Source organism: Sciurus carolinensis, chromosome 16 (assembly GCF_902686445.1).
Source record: "Sciurus carolinensis chromosome 16, mSciCar1.2, whole genome shotgun sequence".
Classification (NCBI taxonomy): domain Eukaryota; kingdom Metazoa; phylum Chordata; class Mammalia; order Rodentia; family Sciuridae; genus Sciurus; species Sciurus carolinensis.
The window spans coordinates 52,951,593-52,977,464 of NC_062228.1; the positions used below are offsets into that span (position 1 = coordinate 52,951,593).

At 54.9% G+C, this 25,872-nt stretch overlaps 1 protein-coding gene across 6 annotated transcripts; it reads left to right on the plus strand.

The window, feature by feature from the left end:
- Positions 1-132: 132 nt before the first annotated feature.
- On the plus strand, positions 133-25,631 carry Clasrp (CLK4 associating serine/arginine rich protein). 6 transcript variants are annotated; one of them, XM_047529184.1, is made up of 22 exons: positions 133-188; positions 1,072-1,199; positions 9,279-9,376; positions 9,979-10,080; positions 10,283-10,362; positions 12,329-12,413; positions 13,432-13,580; positions 14,380-14,476; positions 15,497-15,575; positions 15,660-15,733; positions 16,862-16,903; positions 18,915-19,130; positions 19,246-19,533; positions 21,584-21,841; positions 22,135-22,174; positions 22,518-22,578; positions 22,792-22,850; positions 22,929-22,975; positions 24,380-24,427; positions 24,548-24,630; positions 25,231-25,255; positions 25,489-25,631. In XM_047529184.1, the coding sequence occupies exons 2-22, from the start codon at positions 1,101-1,103 to the stop codon at positions 25,529-25,531; spliced, it is 2,073 nt and encodes a 690-aa protein (XP_047385140.1). In that variant the 5' UTR covers positions 133-188; positions 1,072-1,100; the 3' UTR covers positions 25,532-25,631. The 6 variants fall into 6 exon arrangements, 2 of the variants coding, with proteins under 2 accessions (XP_047385140.1, XP_047385141.1); XM_047529185.1 differs by lacking the exon at positions 24,380-24,427; XR_007105466.1 differs by lacking the exons at positions 24,380-24,427; positions 25,231-25,255; positions 25,489-25,631 and having other exon boundaries at positions 22,135-22,178.
- Positions 25,632-25,872: the final 241 nt, after the last annotated feature.

The window sequence follows — 25,872 nt, forward strand, 5'->3', positions numbered from 1 at the left end:
CGCGTCAATGGGGCCGCAGAGCCTCCAGCACCTCCTCCGCCCCGCCCCGCCCCGCCCCGCCCCGCCCCGCCCCAGCGCCGGCGGAAGTGCGTTCGCGACGCTCCGCCCTACCCCTTTGCGCGACTCCCCATTTCCGTTTCCGGTGCGGGCCGCGCGCGAGCGCAGGAGTGGGAGGCGGCGGCGAGCCGGTGAGTGCAGGCTTCGGCCCCGACCACCTTGGCTTTCGGGTGGCGCCAGTCTAGCTGCTCCCCGGCCCCGGGCTCTCCCGGCGGTGCCGCGGGTCTCCGCCCCGACGGCCCCCTGCCCGCACCCTCTTCGTCCTGAGGGGACGTCAGGCCGCGCCCCGACCCGGCTGTGGGCCCGATTCGCGTCGTCCGACTCGGCCCTGACCTGGTCCACAAGATCAGTCGCACCTCCGGGCTCCGCCCCTGTCCACACACACTGCCCCCCGACTCGGCCCGCCCTCCCCCGGCAGCCAGCTCCTCTCCAGGTTGTTTTACCTGGGTGCCCCTCTCTCCACACATCCCTTCTGTACACCTCAGCCCTCTGCTTTCTGAGCAGACCCCCACTGTGCCCCTCCTCCCTCCGGCGGCACCTTCCATCCACGCCCTTCACCTGTCCTCGACCCCCGCCTCCCTGCCTCTGCAATGTTCCGGTGAAATTCGCCCCTCCTCCGCCTGCTTTCATTCCTGTCACTCTGCAAACCCATCCCTGTACCCAGCCCCACCGATGGCCCCTCGCGGAGTCCTTTCAGCTCTTCTCGAGCGTCAGCCCCAGCTGCTTAGGGTTTACCTCAAACTTACGTTCCACAACCTTTCATCCCGACTCCGGTGCTTGGAATCTAGGATACCCCTTCCCAGGGGTGCTCACCCCAGAGTCACCCGAGAGGATTTCTCACAGTTCTCAAGCTACTGGTCCTGGCTGTCAGGGATGCGCTTGTGCGTCAGGACCGCAGATCTGCAGCCTCACTTCCCTTCCCCGAAGCTGAGAGACATGGATCGGTTCTGCCACCAACTTGTTAGAATGCTGTGATTCTGCCCATCTCACACCCCTCATCCCCTCATCCCCCAGGTTGAGGCCTCAGGCTTGGCCTCACCACAATGTGGCACGAGGCTCGGAAGCATGAGCGGAAGCTTCGAGGCATGATGGTTGACTACAAGAAGAGGGCAGAACGGAGGCGGGAATATTATGAAAAGATTGTGAGTGACTCACCTTTTGTTTGGGGTGGGAGATTCTCTGGTGGGTGGAGCCCTGGTCATCCACTGTAAAATTGGGCTTGGAAATATGCCAAGACAAGAGCCCTGTTTTCTCAGAATAGTCACTCCTCGTTTTTTTGTTTGTTTACTTGTTTGTTTGTTTGTTTTGTTTTTTGTTTTTCTCTTTTTTTTTTTTTTTTGGTACCAGAGATTGAACTCAGGGGCACTCGACCCCTGAGCCACACCCCCAACCTTGTTTTGTATTTTACTTAGATACAGGGTCTCATTTTGTTGCTTAGCAGCCTCACTTCTGCTGAGGCTAGTTTTGAACTCATGATTCTCCTGTCTCAGCCTCTTCTTGCCCCAGCCTCCTGAGCCACTGAGATTACAGGCATGGGATGCACGGGCTCCACTCAAGATTTCTTGAGCCTGATTGGCAGCGAGGGCCTGAGGACGAGTTTCTGATAGCATACTGTTTGGTGCAGCCTCTGAATGCAGATGTGGTATTGGCAGGAAGGAGGGAGGACTTTGTAACACTGAGCAGCACAGCCACAAGACTGCCTCCAGAACGTCATCTGTGTTGCTTATTGCTGTGTTCCTGGAACCCCAGAGAGCTCAGCCACTCTTGAGGTTTGGTTTGGCACACAGTAACTGTGCCATCAGTATTCACTAAATGACATCTGACTACTTCCCTCTCCTGTCTTCAGTTGCTTTTGGAGAAAAGACCAAACTCCATGTCTTGGCCTTCAAAGTGCTTGTGGTCTGGCCTCTACTGGCTTCTTGGACAGCAACATTGGCCTTTTTCCACTACTGCTACCATACCACAGGGCTTTGGCCTATAATGCCTCCCCTCACTTGTTTACCTCCTGCTTGTTCTTGGGACCCCAGCTTGGAATGGACCTTGTTTACCAGGCTCAGTTCTGTTAGATGATTTTAAGTAAACACTGTTTGCTTCCTGCTCTCCTGGCTTCCAGTTCTGTCTCTTCCACCATCTTCAGGGGGCCAAAGAAGTGAGTTTCTTTGTTTTTTTGTGTTTTTTTTGGCAGTGAGATTGAACAGAGGGATGTTTTACCACTGAGCAACATCCTCAGTCCTTTTTATTTTTAATTTGAGACAGGATTTCACCAAGTCGCTGAGGCCCACCTTGAGAGCCATCCTCCTGCCTCAGTTTCCTGTGTTGCTGGGATTACAGATGTGCACCACCACTCCCAGCTCATAGAGGTCTTTCTAAAGGACAAAGCTAACTTTGTCCCTTGCTCAGAAATCTTCCTTGGCTCCTTAGTGTCCATGCTCCTCACCATAGCCTTCAGGGTCTGACTTTTTGTTTCAGTGCTGGGGATGGAGCCCTGGGCCTTATGTATGCTAGTCAAGCACCCTACCACTGAACTACCCACCTACCGTGGTCTGGCTTTTGTCCCACCTCTATGCTCATGCTGCTGCACTCTGCCTCATTCCTTCTCTCAAGCCATCCTTGTCAGTCTTCTGTGTACCCAAGCACTCTGACCACAGGATCTTTGCATGTCCTCTTCCCATGCCTGGCTAACTTGTGTTCATTATCAGATCTTGGTCCTCAGGGAAGTCTTATCTTGACCCCCCAAATAGAGTCAGGTGTCCCCTATAAATGCCATCATAGTCCACTGTCCTCCTTTGTGGAATGTAACACATTTGAAATGTCATACAGATATATAAAGCATATTTATGGATGTATACATATACACACACCGAACTCTTGGAGATTAGAATTAGGTATTTTGGGGTCACATACACATCCCAAGTTTGGGCCTAGCAAATACGGTTTCGAAGAACAGACAAAACAGGATTAACAATAGTAGTTGCCACTTTGTTGCCCTTCTCTGGCACCAGGGAGGATTTTAGATATGTGGATTTTTTTTTTTTTTTTTTTTTTTTTTTTTCGGTACTGGCTGTTGAGCCCAGTGGTACTCTACCATTGAGCTATATCCCTAGCCCTTTTAATTTTTATTTTGAGACAGGGTCTTGCTGAGTTGCCCAGGCTGACCTGAAGCTTGTGATCCTCCTGCCTCAGCCACCTGAGTTGCTGGGATTACAGGTGTGCGCCACTGCACCTAACTGGGTGGTTGTTTTTGAATCTCACAGACACCCATGAGATGGATGCAGATTGTTCTTGTCCCACTCTGCAGGGAAGGGGAAACTTTAAGAGCTCCTTGCTTTCTGTGTGACCCAAGAGGGATCCATTGACTAGTGGGAAAGGCTGTCTATAGTGGTGTCAGAGTAACTCTGAACGTGACCATGATGGCAGGGCCTGGGTCTGTGTTGGTTCTAGTCGAGGCCCCAGCAGCGAGTCAGAACCAGTAGCATTCAGGCAGGAAGAGCTGCTGTTTACTGTGGGAGGGTGTGTGCCAGGCCCAGTGCCCACTTCCTAGTTCTTTCAGCAGGCCTGAGAGGTAGGCAGCAATTATCTGTATTAAAGGTGGTGACCGGAGGAGCCATTTCTGCTTGGGACCTAATGTTACTTCTGTTTGTGCTTCTGCTGCGCATAGCTTCTCTTCCCTGTGTTGTGTTTAGGCCTAAGAGGGCTGCTTGGATTCTAGTTGTCCTGTCTTCATCCCATCCAGCAGAGAAGAAGAATTCAGAGAAATGGGACAAAGTTGCGCATGTCAGTTGTTAAGAAAGTTTCTAGATGTTTTCCCATGGTACTTCACCTGTATCCCACTGTCTGGAAAGTAGTCCCATGGTCACGTACAACTGGGTGGTCTTGACCAGATATACAAGTTCCGTTCCTACCAAAGCAGGGGTATTGGAGATCATTGCCAATTAATGGAAGACAAGAGCAGCTCCCTTGAGCAAGGTGTGGTGGCTCTTGCCTGTAATCCTATCAACTCAGGAGGCAGAGGCAGGAGAATCCCAAGTTCAAGGGCAACCTGGGCAACTTAATGAGACCCTGTCTCAAAAACATAAAGGCCTGGACTGGGGTTGTGGCTCAGTAGTAGAGTGTTGTCTGGCACATGTGAGGCACTGGATTCAGTCCTCAACACTAAATAAAAATAAATAAAGTAAAGGCATTGTGTCCATCTACAACTAAAAAAAAAAAAAAAACATAAAGGGGCTAGGTGTAGCCCCAGCAGTGGAGCACCCCTGGCTTCCATCCTCAGTACTGCCAAAAAGAAGGAAGCCAGGCATGGTGACACACAGCTCCCTTGCAGATTCTTACTGTTGTGCAAGTAGAGCTCTGAGTGTGTGCCTGCCTAGAGTATCCACTGTCCAGTAAACATTCACTCTTCCTGTGATTGACAGGAATTGTGGTAGAGTAGCAGCATAGAGCTGGGATTTTGATCCAGGCCAAGGGGTGGCACAGAGGAAAGAAAACTCAGGTGGTCTGGGACTCTAGGCCCCCTCAGTGTTAGCAAGGGACCACCTCGCTTGATTTTCCCTTGGGACAGTGGTGATGGCCAGCCCCTCACTGCTTGACCAGAGAGCTCTGAAACAGGCATCTGTGGGGTGCTGTGTGGTGCAGGCCCGTACAAACAGCCAGTGTCCCCGCACAGGAACGTGATCCGCATTCAGATGTATACTGCCAAGCTGTGGGCGGTGGCTGCCAGTGGCTGGTGGCTGCTTTGAGGAGGAGATGGGGCTGCTTATGCAGGCCCCTCATCTTCTTCCCAGGCTGAGAAAAGAGGCGGAGGGGCACCTGGGAAGAAACTGAGGTCACCTGACGGTCGAAGGTGTGTGTCTGGATGCGGCTGCTTTCTCTGTTCCTGATTGGCCCTTGGGGCCTTCTCTCTCCCTGTTTCAGTTCATACCTGACTCTGGTTCTGTGATTGCGCTTGTCTTTGTCAGTTTTCTTCTTCTTTTTTTTTTTTTTTGGTGCTGGGGATTGAACCCAGGGTCTTGTGCATGCAAGGCAAGCACTCTACCAACTGAGCTATATCCCCAGCCCAGTTTTCTTTAGTCAGTGGTTTGGTTAAAGAAACAGTCCTCTGTTGACATGAAAATGGGAGATAAACAAATGGTCTGCTCTAGGAGGACCTAAGCTGGCCCCTAATGCTGGGTCAGCGTTCCCCTGGGCTCCCCCTTCTCAGCACTGCATATACTAAGTCATCTCTATGTGGGGCAGGCCTGTGTCCCACACTGCACTGTGAACCATGAGGACAGGGTCAAGGCCATCTCAGTCACTGCTGTGCTCCAGCACAGGGCCTGCCATGTAGCAGTGCCTGCCAAAAAGTCGAGTGAGCAAGTGAATGAATGAACTCCCCTGACCCCACCTGATCCTAGAATCAGGATAGTCTAGTGATGCAGAGTAGATTTGGGGATGGGTGCACTGGTACATGCCTGTATTCTCAGTGACTCAGGAGGCTGAGACAGGAGGATTGAAAGTTCAAAGCCAGCCTCAGCAACTTGGCAAGGCCCTAAGCAACTTAGTAAAATCCTGCCTCAAAATAAAAATGGCTGGGAATGTGACTCAGTGGTTAAGTGCCTCTGGGTTCCATCCCAGTACCAAAAAAAAAGTAGATTTTGGCAAGTCGGCAGGAAAACTCAATGGTAAAGTACCTGTTTACTGTCAAAAAAAGTGGGGTTTGGATTTTTTTTTTTTTTTTTTTTGTACCAGGGATTGAACCTGTGGGTGCTCTACCACTGAGCTACGTGTACCTCGACCTTTTTTTTTTTTTGGTACCGAAGATGGAATCCAGGGCCTTACACATGCTCAGCATGTACTCTACCACTAAGCTGCACCCCCAACCTGGATTTTGGGTCATGAAGAAACATTTATGCACTGATATTTGTTACAGCATTATTTACGATAGCCAAGAGATGAAAGCATCTAAATGTCTATTGGTGGATGAATGGACAAAGATATTTTGATGTATGTACCTGCAATGGAATATTATTCATCTTCACAAAATAAATCCTTTCCATTTAGTACCTTGAGGACATCATGCTAAGAGCTAAGCAAAATAATCCAGTAACAAAAAGACAGTACTGCAGGACTCTGTTCACAGGAGGCATCTAAAACAATCAGACACTTAGAAACAGAAAATAGGTGATAACTAGAGGCAGGGGAGAGGGGAGCTCAGTGGGTACAGAGTTGTAGTTTTGCAAGGTGAGAAAGGTCTAGAGACTTGCATATTCAATACATAAGTGCATGTAATTAATACCACTGTACTGTACACTTAAATGCTGGAGGGCTGGGTTGTGTTCAGATGTCGAGAAGGCCCTAGGTTCCATACCCAACACCACAAAAAAATAAAATATATATATATATATATATATACACACACACACACACATATATATATATATATATATATATATTTTTTTTTTTTTTTTTTTTTTTTTTTTGGTACTGGGGATTGAACTCAGGGCACTCAACCACTGAGCCACATCCTAGCCCTATTTTGTATTTTATTTAGAGACAGGGTCTCACTGAGTTGCTTAGTGCCTCGCTTTTGCTGAGTCTGGCTTTGAACTTGTGATCCTCCTGTCTCAGCCTCCTGAGCCACTGGAATTACAGGAATGCACCACTGCGCTAAAAATAAAAATTTTAAGCCAGCCGTGGTGGCACATACCTGTCGTCCCAGCTACTCAGGAGACTGAAGCAAGTGTTGGGACTGTAGCTCAGTGGTAGAGTGCTTCCCTAGTGTCTGTCTAGTGTGGCCCTGTGTTCCGACCCTAGCAACAGAAAAGAGAAAAGAAAAAAGGAAGGTAGATTTTATGGTATATGCTTTTTACTACAATAACAAACTTAAAATTTGAAAAAAAAAAAAAAGTGAAAATTAAAGTAAGAAGTCAATTTTGGAGTCAGGGCCATCTGGATTCAAAACCAAGTTCTTACTGGTGGTGTGGTCTAGGCACACAGGTCTCTGCTCTGAGCCCCACTTTCCTCATCTGGAGCGTGGGGAGATAGTGTTTTTCTCCATGGCGGGGACGCCTCATTGAGGAAGTGTAAAATAGCTCTTAGCTCAGAGCCTGTCTTTTAGTTTGGTTCATGACTTCCAAATTGCTGCAGAGCCAGGCCCTAAACTCTGGCCTTTTATTCCCAGAAATCAGTGTTTTTTACTCCCGTGATGCTGACCTCGCCAGGTGTTTTTCCTCACTTGCCAGATGCCACATGGTGTCCCTTGAGTCTTGGCTGTGGGAACTGGGGTGGAGGGAGCTGGACGTGTTGGTGGCTGGAGGTGAGGCCTTACAGGAGCAGGTCAAGCACTGGGGCAGCGGTTTCATTCCAGAAATGCCACCTGACTGGACCTTGTGGTCTTGGTGTGTTACCCCCTCGGTGTCTTTAGGTGTGAAATCAGGAGATGACTGCCGGTGCCTGGCACAGAGTGAGTGCAGAGTTGGAGTTAGTTGGCGCCAGCTGTGGTCCCCAGGGGCACCCTCAGCTCTGCAGTAGTAGGATGTGCCTGCCGTTTGCTGAGGGGGGAACCCCAAGGAGGGGGATGCCTTGGAAACTTGGGGCAGGTGCTTGTTTCTGAGCCAAATGGCTTGATCTCCTCTCTTGTTCTCCTTTTCTTCGTTGGGTATTCCTGAGTGCCCTGTGGGCCTGGCCCTGGGGACACAGCAGTGAAACAAACAGATCCCTGCTTCCCAGGAGGCCCTGCAGCTCTGAGAACAGGGGTTGCCGGGATAGAGTAAATACGGGGGGCTGGAAAAGCTGTGTAGACAGGGTCTACATCTGTGTGGTCAGGAAGACTCTAGAAGGAGACCCGGAGTAAATGAGGGAGCAGCCGTGGGGAGAGCGCATTCCAGGCCCAGGGAGTAACAGAGGCAGGTGAGGAGGGTGCAGGGCACGTGGGAGGTCGGTGTGGAGCCCGGCCATGAGGAAGCGTAGCAGTGGGCGCCGCTCCTGCTGGACTGTCCTTTTCATGTCCCTGTTGTGAAGATTTGGACTTGTGACCCGAACCAGAACTCAGACCTGAGGGCCATGGACTTGGGACATTCTCCCTGTGGTGTCCTGTCTGGGGTTGTTTTGCTGAGAGATTCCCATACCACAGGGCTCCCTGGTTGCAGGCATGCAGTTCGGTGCCTTTTGGCATGGGTTGTGCACCAGGAGCACTGCCAGAGCTTGGCGAAGTTTCTTTACCCCAGAGGGCAAGCCTGCCACAGCAGCCAGTGCCCTTGCGCCCCATGCCCCTCCGGGCAGCTAGAGTCTGTGCTGTCTCTGGTTTGCCTGTTCTGGACGGCTCATGCAAGTGGAGTCCTGGGACGTGTGGCCTTTTGTGACTGGCTTCTTTCACTCAGCCCTGTGTCCTCAAGGGTGTCAGCGCTGTTGCACTGTGTGGACATACCCTATTTTGTTTTTCATTAATCCATGGTTTATTGATTAATGAAGGTTTTCACCTTCTTGCTTTTGTGAATAATGCTGACATGAACATCAGAGTACGAATATATAAGTCCTGTTTTCTGTCCTTTTGGGTCTGTATCTAGAAGCAGAATTGCTGAGTCATATGGTAATTCTTCATTTAACTTTCTGTTTTTGCATTGCTGGGGATCAAACCCAGGGCTTCACACATGCTGGGCAGGTGCTCTTCCACTAAACTCTACCAGCCCGACTGCCTTTTTGGGGAATTGAATTTTTCCACATTTTTGTCACTGTTTTTGTCCTTTCAGACAAACTCGGGCGCATTAAGGGTGGCATGGCCCTCGTGGTTTGGTCCTTTCGATTTCAGCTGTCCTAGTGTGTGTGAAGTGCTACCTTGTGGTTTTGATTGGTATTTCAACGTCCCTGGTGACTAAGGACGTTGGTCATCTTTTCCTGTTTCTCAGTCTTACTGTCATAGAGGCTGCCCCGAGGCCAAGTGCTCACACCTGGTTCTAGGGGAAGATGAGCTGCTGGGGTGGGGGTGTGATATTTTAGGCCAGGGGTCTCAGTACTGGCTTACAGAAGATTGGTCCAGAGCTCAGAGCCCCTCACCACCGCCTGGGGAGGAACCATGGCCCTGTTCTAGAGTCAGGCGACCCATTAATTAAACTGCTGCTGTTCTGCAGGTTGGTTGCCTCTGAGGTGTGGCCTGTTTGACATCAGAGGCCAGCTCACCCCTGAGCTTGATTATGGGGGTGGGAACCGAAGCTCACTGGTGGTGACCTCTGTTCTGTCTACCCCTGCAGAAGAAGGACCCAGCCCAGTTCCTGCAGGTGCATGGCCGAGCCTGCAAGGTGCATCTGGATTCTGCAGTGGCCCTGGCCGCAGAGAGCCCAGTTAACATGTGAGGCTACCGTGGGGCAGGAGAATGTCTGTGACTGGGGCCTGGGCATTGGAAGGGACCAGGAGGTGGTGTGAAGTCTGCAGCAGAGATTCTGGGATACAGGCAGGCCTTTGGGAACTCAGAGGCAGGAAAGGTTGAACCTGCCTGTGAAGGTGACAGTGAGAGGCCACGTAGAGTACGCAGGGTTGGGATGGAGGCCCCAGCTAGACTTGGAAGGGAATGGGTGGGGCCGGGCCAGAGGCCCAGAGAAGCAGAAAGAGGGTAGGTTGCCAGAGGGGGTGTTGCAGAGTGACCGGCCCCTCAAGTGACCTGTAGTCCCTGGCTTAGGTTCTCCACTGTTACTTGGTCCTGAGAAATGGAGCCTCATTCTTCCCAGGGGCAGTCAGATGGTGGTCTCTTCAAGGTTCCAGGAGGTTGACTGTAGATTTCGGGGCTTTGTAGCAGCAGGGACTAAGAGCGGGGGCTGAGGGTAAAGGCCATACTGTGGGTGTTGGGTGCAGCGGGCCAGGCTTTCAAGCACAAGGTGGGAGGGAGCAGGTGCCTGGTCCTGGTCAGTGGCCCCTGAACTCCTGGCTTCCCTGCTCTCATCCTCCCCTCTTCAGGATGCCCTGGCAGGGGGACACCAACAACATGATTGACCGCTTTGATGTTCGTGCCCACCTGGACCACATCCCCGACTACACCCCCCCACTGCTCACCACCATGTAAGCTGCCTCCCCAAGGGGTTGCCCGAGGAACCAGCAGCACATGTCCTTGCCCCGGCCTGCTTGTCACCTTCCTAGGGAGGAAGCGTGCAGGTGGGGAGGAGCACTCCCTCCCTGAGCCCGGGTGCCTCATCCCTCTTCCTGCTGGCTTGGAGTGGGATCCATCCCTCCCTCTGATCTCAAGATCTTGACCTCCCCAAAGCTCCCCGGAACAGGAGTCAGACGAGCGGAAATGTAACTACGAGCGCTACCGAGGCCTGGTGCAGAACGACTTTGCTGGCAGTGAGTGATTTGGGCAGGGAGTGGGGAGTGGGGGGCCCCTGGAGATTGGAAGACCTAGACAAGTTTGGGAAGAAAACTTTTATCCAGGTACTTTCTACCAAATGACCTGGAGTTCTGGTCATGGCTCTGTCAGGGGCTTGCTTTGTCTGTCTCTTTCCCCTTCGGGACCTTTGTCTCTGGATTGGCACAGAGGATATTAGCAGACTCACAAGTACCTGCCAAGGTCACGTCCATGTTCCTTATGCTCTGATTCTGTACTCTTTTTTTTTTTTTTTTTTCTCTAAGAGAAGAAATGGGGAAAATAGCAAGCACACCTGTATTTTTCCTTGCTTGCACAGGTGAGATTGTCAGGACAGAAGAGGAAATTTCTTCTTGTTTTAAACGACGATTTAGACAGCATTTGACAGTTTGCTAGGTGTTCACAGACATCCAGAACTCTCCAAGGCCATCTCTTCCCACTGTCATCCTTTCCCTATGTGAAAGCGAAGGCTCAAGGAGGCGGCTGCTCCTCCCTCTGGGCTACCTGAGGAGGTGGCACCTGGCAGACTTGTGCTTTTTTGTCCATATGATCTGTTATCCCTGCACAGTCACCAGCAAGATTAGGGTGGCGTTCCACTTTACAAACTGGATGTTGAGGCCGAGGGTGTCTGAGGAGCTGGGGTTCTCCCTGCGTTGGTGACCACTGCTGCCTCCCAATGGAGCGCTCCCTGCCCGTCTTCCATGCAGGACTGGGGTGGCTCTCCTCTCAGTGTCCCTGAGTCCTCTGCTTGGTCTGTCCATATGCCAGTCCCTTACCTGGTGGACCTGGGTTTCCTCCTGAAGAAGAGAGGCAGCAGCGGTTGTGCGGGGCTGGAGTAGGGCCCAGCTGCAGGCCCTGGTCTCTGCTTGTGTGTTTGTTTCCAAGGCATTTTGCATATCTAAGATCAGAAGTTGCCAAAGTGCTAGCAGTCATCGAGGTCTCGGAATCAGGGGACTCTGTCACTGTTACTGTGGTCTTTGCCATCACCTGAGGTCGCGTGGGTTCTCGAGGCGGGTTTCCTTAGCTCTGTCTCTGCATGCGTTCATCTGTTCTGAGCAACCTGGGCCATGGCAGGTGCTGTTCTGGGATCAGGAGCCTGATGGGGGGAGGGAGCAGCAGCACAGTGCACAGAAGTGGTAAGGACAGACTAAGGTGATGTTATAGCAGATGGCATACTGTTCTCTGAGAAAAATAGGACAGGGTTTGATGGCATGGTCACTGAGGGATAGAAGGCACCCTGGCAAGGTGGGGTTGGTGCTGGGCTCCAGGCTACACACAGGGTACACAGAGGCTGCAGGTGGGTGCCGGAGGAGACAGCCTGTGTGATCGGGACAGGTGGGCCCTCTCCTGGGCCATGTAGACGGTAGGAGTCAGAAGGTGTGCCAGAGCAAGGCAGGGCCATGCTGCTCCCCAGACAGAAAAACTAAAGACCCCAGAGGGGAGAAAGGACTCACCCAGGCTCCCACAGCAGGTTCAGGGCAGGGAGAAGGGGAGGACTGGTATGTCGTGGAGCTCCTGGAGGAGGGTCGGGGGCGAAGGCATGCCCAGATCATTCCAAATGACGCTTAAACTGAGCCACAGGGAGGCACACAGTGGAGTGGCCCATGGGGTCCGAGTGACATCTAGCACTCGGGAGAGCAAGTTTATAGTTTGGCAGGGTCCAGCGGAGGCCTCCATGTCCACAGTCATGGTAGCAGTGTCCAAGTTCTAAGCGCTCACTCCGCCTTACAGAAAAGTAAACTGAAGCACAGAGGGGTTAGGTCACTTAACTGTTGCTGCACAGCATGTTGGTGGTATAGCCAGGGCTGTTCTGTCCCTGTGTCCCACCAGAGGGGGCATGATTATCTGGAATTGGTGACTGTACCCCTGGCTGCACTTGGGTTGCCCCTGCCCTCCTGCATTCTAGCGGCCCCTCCCACCCTGACCCCGGTGTCTTGCTTGCTGCAGTCTCAGAGGAGCAGTGCCTGTACCAGATTTACATCGACGAGTTGTACGGAGGTCTTCAGAGACCCAGTGAGGACGAGAAGAAGAAGTGAGTCAGGGCTGGGGTGCTGCAGGGTTGGGGAGCAAGGAGCACTGCGAGCCTCCCAGGCTCGCCTCTTCCGTCCTCTGCATCGCAGCCTCACCCAAGCCGAGGACAGCACTAGGCACACAGTAGGTGCTCACACTCAGTGAAGGTGCAGAAGAGGAAGCAGTGGCTAAGGGACAGGGTTCGCCAGGGGCTCTTCTTTGTGGCTTCAGCTGGGGTGGGGAGGCAGGCCTGGGCGCACGGGAGGTTGTCCCCTCGGTGTTTGATGTGCCCCACTGCGAGCAGAGCTGTGAGGGGTGCGGAAGTCGGGCTCACAGTGCTCTTGTCCCCGTGCCTGCCGTGTCAGCAGTAGCTGATGGCACTTGGAGAGTTGCTTCTCAGGGCAGTGTCCTCAAGGACTGGCTGGAGGATAGGGGCCTGAACCGACACAGCCCCCGGCAGTCCTGCGGGTCTCCACGCTCTGCACACTCGCTTTGCCCTGTTGGCAGGCCCGTCCCCCTCTGGGTCGGATCCTGCTCCATCTCTTTGGGGACATGCCGTCCTCAGTCACTCCTTCCCTCAGACTCCTGAGGTTCCCCTGGGGATTGATTGGTTCCTGGGCACTTGCTACTTTCTCCATCCAAAGAGTTTTCACGGGGCTGCACTGGGTGCCTCCAGAAGTCTCTGCCCTCACCTGTGACCCCTTCAGAATGAGGCTGGCGCTGGCAGATGGCAGGGAACGTTGACTAGATGAATGCCGCCATGGGCCCTCACAAGGCCCCTGCTGTGCCCTGGCCCTGTTCTCATGGGACTTTGGTCTAGTCAGGGAGACAGAGCTGTCCCCTGGCATGATGACCCAACGCAGGCAGGGCTGAGGAGAACAGGGTAATGCCCGGCCCAGCCTGGAGGGGTGGTGGGAAGGGGCACGCAGCCTAGGCTGTCCTGAGGGTGCTGTGGAACTTGAAAGGCCAGTGTGTGGGGCCTCCCTGGGGCCCTCTTCTCTGCTGAGCATCACCCTGGCTCACACGGTCCCCCATCCCAGGCTGGCAGAAAAGAAGGCTTCCATTGGTTACACCTATGAGGACAGCACAGTGGCCGAGGTAGAGAAGGTAGCAGAGAAGCCCGAGGAGGAGGAGTCGCCGGCTGAGGAGGAGAGCAACTCGGATGAAGATGAGGTCATCCCCGACATCGGTGGGGTCCCCTCTCTGCCCTCCCCACCAACAGTCCCTGGGCATCGTTTTTGTGTCTCGTCCCTTACTCTCTGTGGGACACCCCTGCTTATGAGTCCCTCCTCCCCTCCCCACTCCAGGACATTCCTGCCCTGCCCTGCCCTGCGTCACTCAGGTCCTGGGTTCCCAGCCCCTCTGTATTTCTAGGGTGCTGTTCTTAGGGTACCCACCGAAGTGTAGACTCCCTTTCCTTCCACTGGGGTTGGCTTCTCTCTGCCTTTCCTTCCTGTTCCCTTTTTCCTCTGGGAGACAAGTGTTCATCCTTGGACAGAGCAGCCCCTCCTGCCCCAGCATCTGTCAGCCCATCCTCTCCAGCCCCTGCGGGTCCCCTCCCCCTAATCACATGGAGCAGCCCTCAGCCTGGCCTGAACCCTGCTGCTGCCTGTTTGTTTATTCTTGGGCAGAGCCAGATATTTGTGTCCATCCACGTATCCCTCACGCACATGGCTCTGCTCAGCCCATCTCCCTCCCATGTCCTCCCCCTGCTCTCCTCCCTCAGCGCCTCATTCATCCCTCCACCCATCTGTCTCCACCCAGCTGTTTCCCAGCCCCCATCGCCCATGGTGTGTTGTGTTGGCTTCTGGCCAAGCCCCAGGCCAGCCTGGGGATGCTGAGCTGAGCCCAGCCGGACCTGAGCCAGCCCCTCCCTGACAATTCCTGCAGGCTGGTGGCTCCTGGTCCATCCCTCTTCCTGGGGCACTGCCCCTTCTTCCTGTCCTCTCACTTGGCCTTGGCTCCTGACAGCCTTTCTCTTGGTGCAGACGTGGAGGTGGATGTAGATGAACTGAACCAGGAGCAGGTGGCAGATCTCAACAAACAGGCCACAACCTATGGCATGGCTGATGGGGACTTTGTCAGGTGAGGCCAGCTGCCAACATCCTCCCTGCTGTGTGGATCCCTGCCTGGTTTCCCTGTGTCCATATCCCAGGTGCCAACAACCTGTTTGCTCCTGAGCCTATGCCTTGGGTACTTGGGTACTTGCAGAAGCTGAGGCTGCACCCAGAATTACTCAGCCTGCCCTTTTCAGCGTGCCCTGGGGCAGATCTGCCCCTTGAAGCTCCCCCAGTTCCTGATCTGGTGGACAGCACCCCCTAGTGGAGCGACTTCATTCACTGGGTCATTCCCTCAGCCACTGCCGCTGAGCCTTTGCCCTGTGCCACACGAGGGCAGAGCTCTTAGCTTCTGTCCTCAGGAGCAGAGCAGCAAAGTGCACATTGAGTAAACCCAAGTCTAAACATGGCAGCCTCTGTCCAGAACCCTCTGTGACTCCCACATGACTCAGGAGCAGCCAGAATCCTCACCTCAGCCTCAAGGCCTTACCTGTCTGGTCCTCTGTCCCTTCCCTCACCCCAGGTCCTTCCACTCTGCCCATCGCCTCTGCCCAGTCTCTATGGCCTCTTACTTCGCAGAGACCTGAGGCCCCGTCTGACCGTGGGCCTATCCATCTGCCATTTACTCTGCTCTTCACCCTGCCTGGCATCTGCACAGCCTGCTCCCCAGGTTTCTCTCAGATGTCATGTTCTCTGCGAGGCTCCCCAGTCTCCCCACTGAAATGTGTAGTCACCCCTGCCTGGAACCTATCCCTTCCTGTCCCCTCCTGTGATTGATGTTTGCTGTCAAGCTTGGTGCCATCACGGGGACTGTGCACTGTATTGCTGTGGTCACTGTCTCTTCTACCCTAGTGTGCCAGCCCACAAAAGGGGCATTTCAGTGCTGAAATCTTAGTGCCTAAGCCAGCACTGGGCACACAGGAGGGGCTCAGTAAGTCATGCTGATGGAATAGTAGGCACGGGACCCTCACTGTCACTGAAGCCTTTGCTAAGGCCCAGCTTCCCTGTGACCTGTGCTCTCTGTGGGGATTCTCATTCCCCTCTGCAGGATGCTTCGGAAAGACAAGGAAGAGGCGGAGGCCATCAAACATGCCAAGGCCCTTGAGGAGGAGAAAGCCATGTATTCGGTGAGGTCTGGGCCAGGGTGAAGGGGACAGGGGTGTGCCTCAGGGAGTGCACACTCCTCACCAGCCTGGCATGCCCCTGCCCAGGGCCGTCGCTCCCGGCGCCAGCGGAGAGAGTTCCGGGAGAAGCGGCTGCGGGGTCGCAAGATCAGCCCACCCAGGTAGGGCTTCTCCCCTGGGCCTCTCCTGCACCCCACTAGCATCAGTCCTGGAGGCTGTAGGGAGCGGGCAGGGGCGGGTCCAGGAAGGCTCTCTCCAGGCAGACTTTCGAATCTCCTCCTGGGGGGCATCGAAGACCTGACATGAAGGCTCAGTGGCAGGAGTGACCTTGAGGGGCTTGTGGACACTTCCCCCTATCAGCTGCTCCCCTCACTGGCTGGACTTGGGACTCTTGCCATACTTGCCAGGAGCCAGTGGGCTGCTGCCCCAGATAGCTAGTTGAATTGAGGCCTGAGCTGGGAGACGCGCGTCTGACTGAGGTTCTCTGGAGCCTGGCCGCCGCCTCTGTCAGAGTTGGAGAAGCCACTCCCTCCTGAGCCTGTTTTCTCCTTTGGAAAATGGTGGCCACCACTTTCCAGGAGAGAGGATTTGGCCTCCACATGGAGGTCTTGGGACAGGGTGTGGGGGACTGTCTGGTAGCTGAAGAGCCCCAGGCAAAGGCACGCCCCCTGCCACGGATCTGTTGAGCAAGTGTTTGAGGGAGCTGCAAGACGAGAATGGCAGGTGGTGGAGAATGTCGTCCAAGAGAGGCACTGATTCTCACTGCCACCAGCGTCAGTGTCACGGGTGCAGCAGTGGCTTAGGGTCACAGGCCTGCGTGACCTGGGGCAAGTGACTTCATCTTTTGGGCCTGAGTTTCCTCAGCTGCAAGGAGTGAATGATCAGAGTTGGTATGAGAGCCACCCGATTAGTGCCTGGCTTGCAGTACACTGTTAAGACTGGTCAGCTATTCCAGGCTCTTCGTCCTTGTCAATAAGCCAGGACTCAGCCAGGGATGTGGGATGGAGGAGGGACCCTTCTAGTCTCAGTCAGAGGCTAAGCAGGATCAGGTCCCTGTCGCTAGTCAGGGAGGGTCTGGATGTTGTTGGGGGTTGGGCCCAGGCACTCAGCTGGCATTCAGATCCGATGTGCCCTTAGGTGGAGGAACCAGGGCCAGCCAGGCTCACAGCCCAGGTAGCAGCCCCCTCACTGTGCCTGCTGCCTGGCTTTGAGTCCTGAGGTTGGGGACTAAGCCCGGTACTGCGCCTGATTGGATCTCCCGCCCTCACTCCTGCCTGTTCTCTCCGTAGCTATGCGCGCCGAGACAGCCCCACCTACGACCCCTACAAGCGGTAAGTTCCCACCGCCCAGGGAGGGGCACCGTTGAGCTGCAGTGCAGGGTGGTGAGGCAGGCCAGGAGGCCCCCCTTCAGGGCCACCCTCTAGTCACATACTGCATGGCTTGCTCTGTGAGGGCTCGTGGCTCATTTTTGTTTTTCCCTTTTTTTCTTTAAATTTGAACTTTCCTTATTTTTCTTATTTAAACATAATAGTTTTGTGGTAAACACAATGAAACATGGCAGAAAGATGTGACTTAGAAACCAAGTGTCTCTTTAATCTTTGCTCTCAGAAATGCCCAGTAAGGAACAGCAGTGGCTGAGCCCTGTGCTAGTCCCTGGTGTGGAGTGGATGTGGCAGCAGTTAGGGCAGGGCCTGGGGGACCAGCCTGTCCCACCCCATTTCCTTCCTTTGACGTCTGCATCTCTGCAAAGTCCAATTGAACTCAGAGTGGGAGCAGGGATGGGCTCTCCCTTGGACTGGGGGCAGGCTAAGGGAGCTGAGGCGTGGTTGGCTTTCTATGAAATCCAAGGCTGACCAGGGCTGCTCACGCTCTCTTAATTTATGCAAATGGAATTCTGCTGCACTTAGTTTAGACCTTCCTCTTCCCCCTATTTATTGAGAACTTTTCAAATGAAATACAAAGATTTGCTCATCCCACACCTGTAACCCCAGTGACTTAGGAGGCTGAGGCAGGAGGATTGCAAGTTCATGACAGCCTCAGCAACTGAGTGAGACCCTGTCTCAAAATAAAAAGGTCTGTGAATGTGGCTCAGTGGTTAAGTACACGTGGGTTCAACTCCCAGTACTGCCCTCAAAAAAAAAAGAAAGAAAGAAAGAAAGAAAAAAATCTCATCTGATCTTTTGTCTTTTCATGGTTCTGGGGATGGATGGAACCCAGGGCCTCCTATGTGGTAGGAGATGCTGTATTGCTGAGCTCCAGCCCCAGCCCTTTAAATTTATTTTGAGACAGGGTCCTGCTAAGGTGCCTGCTAAGGTATGGTCCTTAGCCTCCAGAGTAGCTAGACTGTGGGGGTGCACCACCTGGTCCCACTCTTCTTGTGTGTATGCGGTACTGGGGATTAAACCCAAGGATACTCTACTACTGAGTTTCATTCTTAGTTGTTTTTACTTTTTTGAGACAGGGTCTCACAAAGTTGCTCAGGCTAACCTGGAACTTGTCAAGACTGGCTTTGAACTTGTGATACTCCTTCCTCAGCGTCCTAGTCATTGGGATTACAGGCGTGTGTCACTGTGCCCATCTTCATCCTTTTTTTTTTTTTTTTTTTTTTTTTGGTACCAGGGATTGAACCCAGGGCATTTAACCACAGAGTCGCATCTTCAGCACTTTTAATTTTTTATTTTATTTATTTATTTATTCGTAGATGGATAAAGTGCCTTTATTTTGATCATTTAGTTTTCTTATGTGGTACTGGGGATTGAATCCAGTGCCTCTTGTGTGCTAGGTAAGTGCTCTACCACTGAGCCACGGGCCCAACCCTATTTTTTATTTTGAGACAGTGTCTCCCTGAGTTGCTAAGGCTGTGACTTTGCACTTGAGATCCTCCTGCCTCAGCCTCCTGGGCTGCTGGGATCACAGGCATGTGCCACACCACCCTGCAAGCTCATCCATTTTTTTTTTTTAATTGTTGCATCATTTATTTTTTATTTATTTATTTAAATGGGATTTTTAAAATATCTTTTAATTTTTTACAGACTGCATTTTGATTCATTGCACACAAATGGGGTACATACTTTCGTTTCTATGGTTGTACACGATGTAGATTCATACCATTCGTGTAAATCCACTTTTAATAACCACATAAAGTCAGAAATTGCCTCGCATTTCTTTTCTTTTCAAGCGCTCTGTGGTGGCGACGTACAGATAGCTGTCTTGTCCACCCTTTCGCGCTTTCCACCCTTTGCTGGCAGTGGCCGTCACCTCCCTTGCTCTGTAGGTCTCCTCACTGCCTAGAGGGCTGGAGGAGCCGAGACCCCTGAGCCGTTCCTCCTGCTCTCCCTTCAGGTCGCCCTCAGAGTCCAGTTCCGAGTCCCGCTCCCGCTCCCGCTCCCCGAGCCCAGGCCGGGAAGAGAAGATCACCTTCATCACCAGTTTTGGGGGCAGCGACGAGGAGGCAGCCGCAGCTGCCGCTGCTGCTGCCGCATCAGGGGCCGCCACAGGGAAGCCCCCCGCGCCCCCTCAGCCGGGCGGCCCCGCACCGGGACGCAATGCCAGCGCCCGGTCGGTAACGCTCACGCTGCCCGCCCTACGCCCCGGCCGACGTGGGGGGGCCCTGGGGCAGAGGGGGGCCCCAGCCCAGGCCCGTGCTGACCGGCCCTCCGTGCCTCGCCTGCAGCCGCCGCTCCTCTTCCTCCTCCTCCTCCTCTTCTGCCTCGAGGACCTCCAGCTCCCGCTCCAGTTCCCGGTCCAGTTCCCGCTCCCGCCGTGGTGGGGGCTACTACCGCTCCAGCCGCCATGGCCGCTCCCGCTCCCGCTCCTGGTCCCGCTCCCGCTCCCGCTCCCGGCGCTACTCCCGGTCGCGCAGCCGTGGCCGGAGGCACTCAGGTGGGGGCTCCCGAGATGGACACCGCTACTCACGTTCACCCACCCGGCGGGGCGGTTATGGGCCCCGGCGCAGAAGCAGGTGCGTGAGGCTACGTGTGTTGGGGGCAGGCAGGCGGGTATGGTTCCCATCCGAGGAAGGCCAGGCTCCAGGGAACCTGGCCAGTCTGAGGGACCAGGCATAGACCACTGCTCTCTGTTACGAAGCTCTGGGTTTGAAGGGAGAGGCCTAGGTGCCTGCTCTGTTCAGGGAGTGCCAAGTGGGGCAGGCCCAGTGGGGCAGAGCCAGCCCAGTCTCAGGAGTCAGTGGGGAGAGGAGGCTTCTGGTCACCATGTGCCTCTGTCCCTGCTATCAGGAGTTCTCAGGCTGCAGGGAACAGAAGTCATGGAGGCTGCAGGGTATCCTGTAACTTGCAGTGCAGGACCCAGGGAACCAGGGGGAGGCATTGCTGGACGTGTGGGTGCAGGCGGGGAGGGAGGCAGAAAAACCAGGGCTCCCTTCGTGGAGGAGGCTGGGTTTCCAGTAGCACTGCAGCTGCTGAGGAAGCAGTCACCAGGGACCAGAGCACTCTTCTACCACCAGTCCCCTTGCACAGTGGGTTGGGGACTCTGATTTAGACTTTGGGTTTGGTGGGGGGAGGTGGGCCACCTGGCTTGGACCCGCCTCCTGGTGAACTCTGTGGGCCTTACTTCTGCATCAGCAGAACAGAGCCAGTAGCTTCGCCTCCTTGACTCTTGCGGAGGTTTGAATAGTGATCTGTGTAAAGCACCCAGAGCAGGGCCTGGCCCTGGGTAGGAACTGTGACTGTCACCAGTGTTACTGCCTGTGTTGTAGAGTGGATTGCAGTGTCAGCTACCTGCAGGTGCCCCTGGTGCAGTGGCAGCGTGTGTTCCTTTGGTGGGGTTGTGGACCTCCAGCAGCAGGCCTGGTGCCTTCCAGTATTTCAAGAGAAGTTGATATCTGGATATTTATTTATTTATTTTTATTTTTTGATATGGGGGATTGAACCCAGGGGTGCTTAACCACTGAGCCAGATCCCCAACCCTTTTTATTTATTTACATTTTGAGACCAAGTCTCACTAAGTTGTTGAGACTGGCCTTGAACTTGTGATCCTCCTGCCTCAGCCTCCTGTGTTCTAGGATTATAGGCGTGCATCAGACACACCTGCTGAGAATCTGGATTTTTAAAGATCAGCTCTTGTTTTCTCAGTATTTACTACAAATACTAATTTTGTAAATACCCACGACGGGATTGGACATAGTGGCGTACACCTGTAATCCCAGTTACTGAGGTGGCTAAGGCAGGAGGATTGCAAGTTCAAGGCCAGGCCTTGGTGACTTAGTGAGACTATCACAAAATAAAAAACGAAGGAGGGGTGGGAATATAGATTAATAGTAGAGCACTTGCCTAGCATGTGTGACGCTGGGTTTAATCCCCTATACCACAGAAAACTAACAAAAACAGGATGGCCCTGGCAGGGCAGGCATGTGTGGCCCGGAATTGGCTTGCAGGTCATTCTGTGGGGTCTGACCCAGTGCAACCACAGGAGCAAGGCTAGAGGGCGGAAGTAAGGCCTGGTCACACTAAGGCCAGTCTGAGGGTGAGCCCTTGCTCAGAAGGTGATGGTGCTGTGCATGCCCGTTCCAGAACTTGTGGGTCTGTGCTGGAGACTGGTGGGATCCCACAAGTATTGGGACCCCAGATCCACCGCCCCAGCAAGAGAGCACCCTGGGACACTTTATGTGCCCCCCCCCTTGGGATGGTATGGAAAGGGGCCAAGTCCTGCCCACCCAGAGGTTGCCTCCTGGGAATTCACAAGTGGGTGTGGGGCTGGGGAGATCGCTCAGTTGGTAGAGTGCTTGCCTTGCAAGCACCAAGTCCCTGGGTTCAATCCCCAGCACCGCCAAAAAAAAAAAAAAAAAAAAAAAGACACAAGCGGGTGTCTACTGAGGTGGAGGAGCTGGTCAGGCATTGCCAGTGCAGGAGTGGAGGCTGTGGGTTTCTGGGATGAAGTAGAGGATCATGCCTGGACATGCAGGACCTGCAGGAAGACCCCGGTGTGCAGGTCAGGGTGAGTGTGTGGGGTCCCTGGAGCCTCACAGCCCTCCTCCTGCCCTCACTGCACCCTAGGAGCCGCTCCCGCTCAGGGGACCGCTATAGACGGGGTGGCCGGGGCCCCAGGCATCGCAGTAGCAGCCGCAGTCGCAGTAGCTGGTCCCTCAGCCCTTCCCGTAGCCGAAGCCTGACCCGCAGTCGCAGCCGAAGCCCAAGCCAGAGCCGCAGTCGCAGCCACAGCCGCAGCCACAGCCAGAGTCACTCGCCATCGCCCCCAAGGGAGAAGCTGACCCGGCCAGCAGCGTCCCCTGCTGTGGGCGAGAAGCTGAAAAAGTGAGCAGGGGAAGAGGGTAGCCAGCCTCAGGTGGGGCCTAGAGCTCCCTGCCCTCTGAAGGGAACTTGGTCCCAGGAGGTCTGGGTGGGACCTGGCCCTTACCTGGGCGTGGTCAGAGGATTCCGCCCAATGGAGGCTCTACCCTGGAGGTGTGTGGGGATGGGAACCTGTCCAGGAGGTCTGAAGAGACAGGTTTACTCCCTGTGGATCTGAGGTCACGACCATGACTCCTGGGGGCAGTGCTGGGGCTATGGGGCCAGAGGTGGCAGATGCCATTTCCTCATCCCACCAGGACCGAACCTGCCGCTGGTAAAGAGACAGGAGCTGCCAAAGTCAGTAAGAATTTGGAACTCGCCCGTCTAATTCCCGCCAGCAGCAGTGCCCGAGAGCTGGGCCCGGTGGGCCTGCAGGGGGGCCCGGGTGGGCCGGGAGATCCCGCCCCAGGGATTGAGGAGGGAGGGGGTGAAGGGGTCTGCCTTCATGAAAACCATGTCCCCTCCCTGCCTCACTGCACATCCGGGCTCCATCTGTCCTTGAGCCTCTCAGAGCCTTGTGGCAGGTGTTCATGGCTTGCCCCTTTCCCCACACGTCCCCCACAAGTCCCAGGCGCTTGCCTGAGGTGGGATGGGAGCTCCAGGACACCCACCCCTCCTGCTTCTTCTCCCCCTTCCCCAGCCCAAGCTGACGCCACAGGAGAAGCTGAAGCTAAGGATGCAGAAGGCGCTGAACAGGCAGTGTATGTCCCACCCCGGGCCTGGCCTTGCAGCTCCTGGGCCTGTCAGTGGCAGGTCCTAGGAGACCTAGCCCCATCGGGTGGCCTCACCCTCCCCTGGGGAGGAGGTTGTGCCTGCCCTGCCGCCAGTGCTGAGGTCCCCTCTGTCTGAGCCCTCTTGGTGGGGTAGGAGGTGGGGCTCCAAGGGAACCCTCAGCCACGCTTCTTCTTCTGCAGTCAAGGCGGATAAGAAGGCTGCTCAGGAGAAGATGATCCAGCAGGAGCATGAGCGCCAGGTCAGGGGGAGGGCGTGGGTGGGGTGCTGCTCGGGTGGGTGCTGGCCTGGCCATGCCTCACAGCTGGCTCTGCCCTAGGAGCGGGAAGATGAGCTTCGAGCCATGGCCCGCAAGATCCGGATGAAGTAAGGCTGCCCCCCACCCCAGCCTCCTGCCGCCAGCGGCTGGAGCCCTGCCCGACCTCTGTGGGCGGATGAAAGTCAGCCCTCACCTGGCCTACAGGGTGTGCCTGGCCCTTGGGCTCCTCTCCCTCAGTCGGCTCCCTGCATCACCCAAGTTCACCTCCTTTGTTGTCCTCTTGGCCCACGGTGGCTCTTTCCCTGGTGCCCAGCCCCTCACCTCACACAGGCCTCGACAACCGTCCTGTCGAGGGCGTCACCTGGCCTGGCCCCATGTCTTGTTCACTCCCCACTGTGTGTCTCCACTGAAGCCTTGTCTGCCAGCTGTGAACTTAAGCCAGACCTGTGGCGGGTGCCTGCTGCCTGGCCTGCTGCTGGGGACAGGGGCTTTTCTCTGCCTGTCTGCTTGCTTCTCCTGCAGTGTGGAGGTGGTCAGGAGTTCTGAGCTTGGGTCACAGACTCCATCAGTTCCAGCTGTGCTTCTCTCTGATCATGTGGCCCCTGGGCCCTCTCAGAGCCTCACTTAATACTCTGAAGTAGGACAATCCAAAGTGTCTACCTCACTGGACAGACCAGGAGGTAGTGTCCATAAGACTTCAGCTGGCCTTGGACCCATGGGCAGAACTGGAGGCGCAGCTGAGCAGGGTGGTGCAAACCTGTAATCCCAGCAACTCGGGAGGCTGGGACAGGAGGATTACAAGTTTGAGACCAGTCTCAGCAACTTAGCAAGACCCCCATCTCAAAAAACGGTGGTGGGGGTGGGCTTTGGGATGCAGCTCAGTGGTAAAGTGCCCCTGGGCTCGATCCCCATTACCAAAAAACAAAACAAAACAAAACCACCCTCAACTTGGGGCAGCAGCGCTGTGTGCAGCGGAGGGGAGTCCATTGTTCATGGTTCCATCCCATCGCTGAGTCTGTGGACAGGTAGCTTACCCTTTCCAAGCTGGGACCCCTTCCTCTGTGTGGTGCAGGTGATAATGCTCCCACCTCCACCGGTCTGCCAGGCCCACAGCACGACGTCTGGTGGGCGGGAAGGCCTGATGCTCAGTGCTGCTCTTCCTGTTGTCACTGTTGTGTTTACTACCACCCATTTTGTGTTGAGCTTCAGAGGGTGCTTTGTGCTGCCCTTAGCAAATGGGGGAAGAGCTGGGCATGGTGGCACACCTGTAACCCCAGCTACTCAGGAGGCTGAGATGGGGCCCCAAATTCGAGGCCAGCCTGGGCAACTTAGCAAGGCTGTCTCAAAATTAAAAAAAAAAAAAAAAAAGTGGGGGGCTGGGGATGGCACCCAATAAACGCAGCCATTGGGTTGCCAGCCCTGCCCACTCAGGGTGTGCATGTCGAGTGTGATGGAAACGATCGAGACCTGTCTGGCCTACCTTGGGTGTTTGACCAGGCTTTCCTTGCCAGGGCCCCCTGGAACTCCAGTCCTGACTGCCAGCCAGTGTCCATTTCCAGGTGGGGACAGCAGTACCTGCCCCCGTGGCTTAGGGCTGTACTTGACTCAGGTGTCACATGTGATGGGTGTTCACAGCAGGCGCTCACCCCACCCCGGTTGCCTCCACTTTCCCCCTGCAGAGAACGGGAACGCCGAGAGAAGGAGCGAGAAGAGTGGGAGCGCCAGTACAGCCGGCAGAGCCGCTCGCCCTCCCCCCGCTACAGTGAGTGCCCCTGCTCCTCACTTGGAAGAGCCAGGCTCCTTCCAGGGCTGGAGGGCTCTGGGATATTAAATAAGAAGTCAAGAAGTGGGCGTGGTGGCGCACGCTTGTAATCCCAGTGACTCTAGGGCTGAGGCAGAATTCCAAGTTCAAGGCCAGCCTCAGCAACTTAGTGAGACTTAAGTGTCTTAAGGTAAAAAAGGGATTGGGAATGTAGCTCAGTGGTCACATGCCCTTGGGCTCAATCCCCAGCACCAAAAAATGTTTGCCTGGTGCGGTGGCACCTGTCACCCTGGCTACTCAGTTGTCTGAGGCAGGAGGCTCACGGAGCCCATGGAGCAGGCAGCCTAAAAAGTGCCAGACAGGATCACACAGAACAGCACCTTTCCCAGGTTCGCCGTCCACAGAGCAACTCGTCCGAGGCGAGCTTGCGCACAGGCACAGTGGTGGCTGTGAGGGGTGCAGGCGAGCTTGGGTGCAGGAGGTATTGGTCACCTCAGTTGAGACAGTGCAGGAACAGCAGCCTCAAGGACCCCATTCAAGGTTGGGGGGGGGTCCTTGGCCCCTGGGGGTGACTGTCTTCACCCATCCTTTCCTTTCTAGGTCGAGAATACAGCTCTTCCCGAAGGTGAGAAGTCCCCCAGGCTCCCAGGGTGGCCCTCCACTACCTGGGAAATGATTCTTCCTTGTGTTTGGGAGACACCACCCCCAATTTCCCCATTCCCACCCTGCACCCTGTCACCGGAGTGGTGTTATCCACTGGGAAACCACCCAGTCCTGGTGGCTCCAGGAGTATGGTGCACATGCTCACAGCAAGGCTGCGCCTGTCCCACCCTCACGCTTCTGCACTTCTCTCTGCAGGCGCTCAAGATCCCGGTCGAGGAGCCCCCATTATCGACATTAGGCAGAAGAATGGGGGGCGGGGAGGGGGCGGGGCACAGGACTCAAGCCGTGATGCTGCTGGTTTTCTCTAGTGAAATAAAAGCAAATGTTATTTAATGCCCTTCACCTGGCCTTGTGTCATCTGTGGTTGGTGCAGGGCCTTCAAACCCCAGTGCCCACTAGCTGGCAGCTGCTGTGGGTTCCAGAACCTGCTGTGGCCTGCTTAGGCTAGGGGCCTGAGTTGGTGGGAAAGGGCTGCCCACGTGTGGTCTGGAGGACCCACCCAGCACTCTCCATGTGAATGATGGGCCAGGACTCTGCCCAGGGGCCTCTGGTGACAGGTCCAGGCCTCTCTCCCCGCCC